The sequence below is a fragment of the Phoxinus phoxinus genome, assembly GCF_949152265.1.
Source record: "Phoxinus phoxinus genome assembly, chromosome: 21".
Taxonomy (NCBI): domain Eukaryota; kingdom Metazoa; phylum Chordata; class Actinopteri; order Cypriniformes; family Leuciscidae; genus Phoxinus; species Phoxinus phoxinus.
Window position 1 is genome coordinate 1,571,136 of NC_136896.1, and position 9,004 is coordinate 1,580,139.

Genomic DNA, 9,004 nt, shown 5'->3' on the forward strand with positions numbered 1-9,004 from the left:
TTTGCTGCAATCAAACATCAGAGATCTTCACATGATGTCAAGTATGATTTATCCAAAAATTAATATTAATATATATGTAAAAAAAAAAGTACTCACCCTCTGTACTTAACTGGTTGGAATGCAACAGGATAAATAAATAAAAAAGTGTTTTCCGTGAAATTGTATCAATTATATTAAAATGATATTAATATAAATTTTTTTGGTTGTATTGTTCTTTTAAATTAATTTATAGGCTCAAAATAATGTGATTATCAAAGAAAAGAATGACCTTATACCAATTTATAAATTGTGATTCTAATAACGCAGCGTATAATAATATAATATATATATATATATATATATATATATATATATATATATATATATATATATATATATATTTATTCTAGTAGAAAGCATGAGTGCAGTTAATTTTTGTGTTAAATTGCTTTTATGAAATCTTCCATATAATCTTCACATGATGTAATTCCCAGGACAATAGTTTATCCAAAAATGAATATTAATATTATGTAAAAAAATGACTCGCCCTCTTTAACTGATTGGAATGCAACAGGAGAGAGAAAAAAAAAGAGTTTTCCATGAAATTACAAAGCTTTTGCTCGCCAAAAAGGACACAAAACCAGCTTTAGACACACAGTAACATTAGTCTATATGACTTGTGCGATACATTTTGAGTCTCATAAAGTCGTTCCGATAGAAATTCAAGTCACTATTCACCTCAGTGAAAATTATAGGGAAGAAAGTCATATCTAAAACAGTATGAAGGCGAGTAGTTTTCAGGTTCAGGTTCAAGGCGCTTTATTGATGACAGAATATTAATTTTTTTAACTGTATTGTTCTTTAAAATGAATGTATAGGCTCAAAACTGTGATTATCAAAGAAAAGAATGACCTTATACCAATTTATAAATTGTGATTCCAAAAACGCAGCGTATATATTCTAGTAGAAAGTATGAGTGCAGTTAATTTTTGTGTTAAATTGCTTTTATGAAATCTTCCATTCAATAAAATATTAACTGAGCTGTAAAGTGTCTAAATCGTTTCATTTACTGCTCGACTCATGGCTTCACACAGAAAATAAATGAAACAAACCCGTACGAAAATACCTGTGTATGTATATGCTTTATTAGCAGTAAATGAAAACTTAACATTGCATTAGACTATGATTATTACAATAATGCAACTGCTAAAGGAGCAAACTATTTGAGTAACATGACTTTAATATGATGTTGTGCTGATGATCGCAGCGCTGTTACGTGTCTTCTGGGTACAGCGTGAGAACTTCTGCCTCTCCGATCCGCTCTAGAACAGAAAGAAATGATCAGAGAAAATAACATAACATTCTGAGAAGATCATGACAACATCCCGAGAGCATTCTGAAAACTTCTTGAGAACATCGTAAAAACTTCCTGAGAACATTCTGAAAACTTCTTGAGAGCATTTTGAGAACATCGTAAAAAAATGTCCTGAGAACATTCTGAGAACATTCTGGAAATTTCCTGAGAACATTTTGAGAACACCCTGAGACCATCATAAAAATATTCTGAGAACATCCTGAAAAGAACACTCTGAAAACATCGTGCAAAATTCTGAGAACATCGTGAAAATTTCGAAAACCACCTGAGAACATTGTGAACAATTCTGAGAACATCGTGAAAAATCCCGAGAACATCGTGAAAAATTTCGAAAACATCGTGAAAAATTCAGAGAACATTGTGAAAAATTCAGAGAACATCGTGAAAAATTCAGAGAACATCGTGAAAAATTCAGAGAACATCGTGAAAATTTTTGAAAACATCTAGAGAACATCGTGAAAAATTCTGAGAACATCGTGAAAAATTCTGAGAATATCGTGAAAATTTCCGAAATCATCTTGAGAACATCGTGAAAAATTCAGAGAACATCGTGAAAAATTCTGAGAACATCGTGAAAATTTTCGAAAACATCCTGAGAACATCGTGAAAAATCCAGAGAACATCGTGAAAAATCCCGAGAACATCGTGAAAAATCCCGAGAACATCGTGAAAAATTCAGAGAACATTGTGAAAAATTCAGAGAACATCGTGAAAAATTCAGAGAACATCGTGAAAAATTCAGAGAACATCGTGAAAATTTTTGAAAACATCTAGAGAACATCGTGAAAAATTCTGAGAACATCGTGAAAAATTCTGAGAACATCGTGAAAATTTCCGAAATCATCTTGAGAACATCGTGAAAAATTCAGAGAACATCGTGAAAAATTCTGAGAACATCGTGAAAATTTTCGAAAACATCCTGAGAACATCGTGAAAAATCCCGAGAACATCGTGAAAAATCCCGAGAACATCGTGAAAAATCCCGAGAACATCGTGAAAAATTCAGAGAACATTGTGAAAAATTCAGAGAACATCGTGAAAAATTCAGAGAACATCGTGAAAAATTCAGAGAACATCGTGAAAATTTTTGAAAACATCTAGAGAACATCGTGAAAAATTCTGAGAACATCGTGAAAAATTCTGAGAACATCGTGAAAATTTCCGAAATCATCTTGAGAACGTCGTGAAAAATTCAGAGAACATCGTGAAAAATTCTGAGAACATCGTGAAAAATCCCGAGAACATCGTGAAAAATCCCGAGAACATCGTGAAAAATCCCGAGAACATCGTGAAAAATCCCGAGAACATTGTGAAAAATTTCAAAAACATCCTGTGAACCGTGAAAAATTGAGAGAACATCATGAAAATTTCAGAGAACATCGTGAAAAATCTGAGAACATCGTGAAAAACTTCGAAAACATCCTGAGAACATCGTGAAAAATCCCGAGAACATCGTGAAAAATTTCTAAAACATCCTGCGAACATACTGAAAACATTCTTAGAACATCATAAAAACATTCTGAAAACATTCTAAAAAAAGTCTAAGAACTAGAACATTCTGACAACATCCTGAAAACCTTCTGACAACATCCTGAGAGCGTGACCTCAGTGATTTGAGCTTGAGAAAACTCAGCATCAGTCTGGGCTAATTCGACTGGCTAGTTATTTAGCTGTAATATACGTTACTATAGTAACCACAGACAGAAGCGCTCGACTCGGCTTGTTTACCAGCGTCTGACCTCTGTGTGTGATGGACGAGGTTTATCATGAAATAATATCATATACAGACTCACCTCTCTATTTTTAACATCAAACAAGTTCTCTCTACAAGAAGAACTGCACTTCACTTCAAATTATATCACCGCCATCATTTTACTATTTGATATTACTAATCATTCTAGACTAGAGGACCTAATGTGAGTACACTGGCATAGAGATGTCAACTGAAACAAGCCACAAAACATGAGTTTTGAGATTTTTAACTTGTTTTCAATCAGTTTCTATGGCTACACAAGGTCTCTGTTCCAAAACATATGTCATTAAAATGAGTCCGTCCAATTAAAAATGGATTTTACCCACATTTCTGACTTCTGCTTTTATGCTTATTAGAATATTATAGAGCATATCTAAAGGATTATATCCTTCAAGAAGACAAAACTATAATGCAAGGTTGAATGTATGAAAAAGCGATAACCCAATATTATATAAATATACATATAATTCATTCAATGTCATTAAAATAGTTCTAGTTCAATTAAAGTAGAAAAATGACATTTTACCCTATTTACACCAAATCAGTCACTTAAAGGTAGGGTAGGTAAGAATTGTCTAAAGAACTTTTTTTCAAATTGGCTTAAACTGTCTTTATATACCAATACATAATTAAAATGTAAGTACTTTGAAAAAGAGAGTATAAAAATTGAGTGACTCTAGTGTATTTAATCTTCAAAAAACACAGCTCATTAATTCCTACCGGGACGAAACAAGTGATTGGCTTGCGCGACTGTCACTCTCCGTCGCCATGACTACCGCGCTATTACTGGCTCCGCCCACGTGTTTAGGTGGGAGTGAATGGAATTAATGAGCTGTGTTTATTGAAGATTAAATACACTAGAGTCACTCAGTTTTTTATACTCTCTATTTCAGAGTACTTGCATTTTAATTATGTATTGGTATATAAAGACAGTTTAAACAAATTTGAATAAAAGTTTTTTTAGACAATTCTGACCTACCCTACCTTTAAGGCTCCATTTACTTTCCTTAAGGCTGGAAAACTTTTCAAATCTGATCAGGTTTCAAAACAATAGGCATCATAGACTTGCTGACTTTGCAAATGTTTACAGAGGAAAAGCATGCGTTTCATTGCTAGGAGACGCTTGACAAACGAACAATGTGTGTTCTAGAATCAGTTCAACATTTCATGTTTGATTTCCTGCAACTGAACAGAGTCAAAGTCTGTGATCAGAGTGTGTGTTCGTTCAGACTGCAAAAGTAGAAGGCAAACTCTTCTGTTACAACTCCACTTTCTTAACACAAGCTGTGTGTTTCTAAGCACACCTGAAATCAAACTCTCCGGAAACCGGATCCCTGATCTAAGATGTAAACAGTCGGTATAGGCTATTGAAACAGAGCCAAATTAAGTTTTAATAAAAGCTGCGAGCAATATTACTGTTTGCTGTCAAATTCACCTTTGGCTAAGCCCCGCCCCCCTTAGTTACTGTTGCTACGTCCGTCAACTTCATCTGGGCTCTGGTTTGGTATCAACATGGCTTATGCTGTGACGGCTCTTCCTGCTGAACTTTTATCAAACTTTTATAAAGCAGCAAATAAAGTTAGATAGAAGTAGGCATAAGCTGCAATATGCGTTCGAAGGCTATATTCAAGACATACGGAGAAACACAAGCAACAACAAGATCCAAATAGAGGCAAAAGCATAACGGTCACAGTCAAAACATGAACCACAGCATATCCTAATCGAGACGGAGGCTGGGACTCACAATATCAGGAGCAACACTGTTCATGCAGAGCTGGGTCTCTATTCACTTCTATAATCGTTATTACAAAGCAAACGGACAACGCGAGTATAAAGTTGTGTTTATTAGCAGCGTGTGCTAGCGTAACAACAATTAATGTAGAGAACCGAAATCATGACCTAAAACTGTCTAACTAGTGTAACTTCACAGTACGGTTAAAAGCAAAAGTGTGTTGTTGATCTTGAGGGGTTTCGCTGACTGAGGACGTCCACACAGTTTAATCCAAAGACGACACTTGTCAGGATTTGTCTTCGGTTTTGGGAAGGGAAAAACGGACACCGCCTCCAACCTCTCTGGGAAACACGTATCTGTGTTACTAATGCCCCAGGCACAACGGTTAACCATATTTCTGATAAATCTACGACGGTAATAGCCTGCCGACACCAAAAATATGAGACGCCTGTGAAAAAGTGTCGGACCGCTGTGGAGCTCGTTCTCGGCTGCGCTGTGATTGGTCAATCTACATTGTAGGGCGTGGCTTAGCCAAAGGCGAATTGCAGCCCATGTGAAGTCATGAACTCGAGTGAGCTTAGCTTACTCTCTCACATTAACAGACAATGGTGTATTAATAACATCACATGACACACATCACATGACAACACGTCTAATACAGAAACTCGGAGCGGAGAAAGCTCACCTGGCTTGTCCTGTAATGCCTCCGGATATGAACTGTGCAAAACGACAGATAATAAACATTCAGAATGATAGTCATATGATCACATTGTTCCATCACTATTAAATAACTGCACAGGAACACATTATTAACATTCTACTAACTACTATTAACTAACAAGACACTATAATGAAAAAATTCATAAGTAATGATAGCACTCAACTGGTTACTATTAGCTATTATCGTCAGAATACATTACTATCCAATCAGATTTACCACGATCTTCACTTTACACAGTCCACTGCACAATCAAGATATGTTTACTTGAGAAGCAAAATTGCATAAGATATTAAGACTTGTTTTCTTAAAGAAGTAAACATCACTATTGCTTACAACAAGAACAAACATCTGTCAGTGTGGTCAGAAAAATAGACCTAGATTTATAAACAAGATTATTTTCTTACTCCACTGGCATTTGTTCTTGTTTTAAGCATAAACGTAATATTAAAATGTTTAATATTTATATTGATACATTTTTCGGAAAACAATACTTAATATCTCGAATGCCATTTTTCATCTTGATACATGTATTTTGAGTTAAGAATGTTTTGATATTTGTACTGGGAAAACAAAACAAAAATACTGAGTAAGAAAATCATATTTTGCAGTGTAGAATTAATTCTGCATTCACATTAACTATGATCCTGTATGTAGTTTCTTAAAATAACAATTACTGATTAGCTAATAGTGAACTACGGAGGGCTTTAACTTACTAATTTGTTAATCAGAGTTTATTGTTAGTTATTAGTAGTTATTACACAGCAAAACATTTTGTCTTTGTCCAGTACAGACATCTAAACATTCTTAAATCAAGATACATTTACTGGAGAAGCAAAATGAGATTAGATATTAAGTCTTGTTTTCTGAAAAGAATTAGTGCAAAATTCAGAATTGGCCTCCATTCAATTCATGAATTGGAAATTGAATTGACTCCGCCCCACAGGAAGTTGAATTGGAATGACAGGAAGTAGAATTAAATTCATGGCAATTCAAAGAAATTCCACACAGTCACACAACAGAACGAATGTGTTGAATCTCACACACATCAGTGTTAGGAAGGTTACTTTGGACATGTCATTTCTTACTTTTATAAGTTACCCATTATAAATGTGGTTTGGATTACTTTATCAATGCAAAACAATTTCCTTTTAATTTGATTAATTTGACACATTTGACCTCAGTAATACAACTAAATACACTTACATTCATTTAGTAATTTAATTGCATGATGTTGTACTTGCTGGTCACACATTGGCCACAAAAAAGGCAAAAAAAATATTAATATTGATACAGAAAACAAGACTTAATATCTTATGCCATTTTGCATCTTAATAAATGTATAGTAGTCGACATTTGAAGTGGATCATAAAAGTTCATCAAAGTTGTCCTAAGACAAGACTTGTTCAAAATTCATGTATAACTTTTGATCCACTTCAAATGTTGACTCCTGTATTTTGATTTAGGAAAGATATTTGTACTAAAAAAAAAGTTTTGCCGTGCAGAATGTTAATATTGCATTACTCATTAGTTCCTAGTTCTTCATTAGTGATGGAGGATCGCATCAGAAAGGCTCACCTGGTGTTTGCGAGGAACACGTGATCTGGCAGATCTTCAGACGTCACGGGCAGAAGTGGAGATCCAGATGTGTGTTGGGTCAGCGAGATGGAGTCGGCCATGGCTTGCTGGAGTAACCCCTGAACCAGCTCTTTCTCTGACACAACACACACACACACATCCAATGAGCCTTCATTAGCATGATCTAAAACTCATGTGTGTTTGTGTTGAGGATTATATTGGCACAGCCATTACATATTTAAAACAGTAATATCCTATACTAAACCTAAACTAATCTTGACAAACTATATATCATTTGAAAGATTATAATCTCTAGTTTACATATTTTGTGACTGATTTTTTTCTAAATAAATTACAGAGGAGCCGTAATTTATCAATTTGCAACAAGAACATTTTGAAATAGTGATGAACATGAAAAATCATGAGAGAATGGTAGAAACCTCAGTTTGTTTTCATGTCAAGAGTTCAAAAGATAGCATCCATTCAATTCTTTTAGAAAAAAAGTTCTGAAAATGTTTTAAATATAAAGAAACAATAATAGATTCAGCATTAGTGATGTGTCAGCGAGCTATAATGCACATACGTGATCTTCTGTGTTTCTTAGAGGTTTAATTCATTTCAAAATCTGCCAAACTTCCAACACTACTTCTGAATAGGATGTGTACTTCATAAATTTTATGAAAATTGTAAAAATAATGGTTCAGACTCAAACCACATATGGAGATGGAGACGCCCTTATATGGGCAGTGATGTCCACTAGTGGAGAAGTGTGGTACTGCGCACAAACTAAATCTCACTGAACGCTTATTTACTGAGATATCAACCTAACATTTGAAACACAACTTGTTCAGATTTTTGGCTTTGATTTTTTTTTTTGCATTTTTAGAGTCCACCAGGTTTTGAAAATATATATTTTATATAACATTTAAATAATTACATTTTTAACATTGTACATTTTCATAAACTCAAACTTCTATAACTTTTTTTCTGTTTAACTTTCTTAATTTATTTCACTTCTACAAAAATCTGCCAAATGTCTTCTTTAAAACAAGACCAATCTTAAAACCTTTATTCCAAAGCATTCTTGAATTACAACCATTTAAGTTCTGAGTGTGCATTTTCATGTCTATTAAAAAAAGGGGGTGCGCTTAAGGGGTTAAAAGGGGGATATCATAACCAACTAGAATGAATGAGGCAAAGTGCATTTTTTCTAAATTTTAAATTTTCTAAAATAAATGCACACACCGTAAAATCTAACAAACTGTAAAAATGTAGTAATCTGTAATATTTGTGCACTACGCCTTTGTTACTCATGCAGAAAACTCAGGTTAATAAAGTGGAAAGCCAGAAAAAAACAAAGCAAATGCATGATTTTATCAATGCCGCAATGCACTCTGGGAGGCAGCTACGTTCTGGCTCAGAATAATTCGTAAAGAACACTCAAATTTCTAACTGTCTTCTTTTTAACTTGATTTATTTAATGCACTCAAATCTCTAAGATGGCTGAACTAATCTCAACTAGTCGAATCCAGCTGCCATACTCTTTATTACGCTTTATAAACTCAAAAATGAAGAGCTTTAAATGCTCATTTTAGTTTGAGGAAGCCGATTGCCTTAAAATGTGCATTTAAAGCACTTCATTTAAAGGTTTCTAAGTAAAGTCCTCTTTTTACCATTTACAGGTAACGTGTTTCTTTATCAATAACATGTGATGCATGACAATACAAATGGTCATTTTATTAAATGTAATTTTCCTGACTCAGAAATGATCTTTGGTGGTAGCTTACACACATTGATGCTTGAAAAGGGTTAATTACATAATTGCAATGAAATTATTGGTTAAGAAATGTACAGTAATTGCATTTTATG

General features: G+C 33.9%; 1 protein-coding gene across 1 annotated transcript in view; it reads right to left on the reverse strand.

Moving 5' to 3' along the window:
• Positions 1 to 1,103: 1,103 nt before the first annotated feature.
• Positions 1,104 to 9,004, reverse strand: part of tbata (thymus, brain and testes associated) — a 17,324-nt gene continuing 9,423 nt past the window's right edge. Inside the window, exons 7-9 of the mRNA XM_079595097.1 lie at positions 7,136 to 7,271; positions 5,525 to 5,556; positions 1,104 to 1,301 (exon numbers count right to left, since the gene is read on the reverse strand). Of these exons, the coding sequence (XP_079451223.1) occupies positions 1,252 to 1,301; positions 5,525 to 5,556; positions 7,136 to 7,271 (218 nt within the window). The 3' untranslated portion in view covers positions 1,104 to 1,251. The remainder of the gene's footprint in view (positions 1,302 to 5,524; positions 5,557 to 7,135; positions 7,272 to 9,004) is intronic.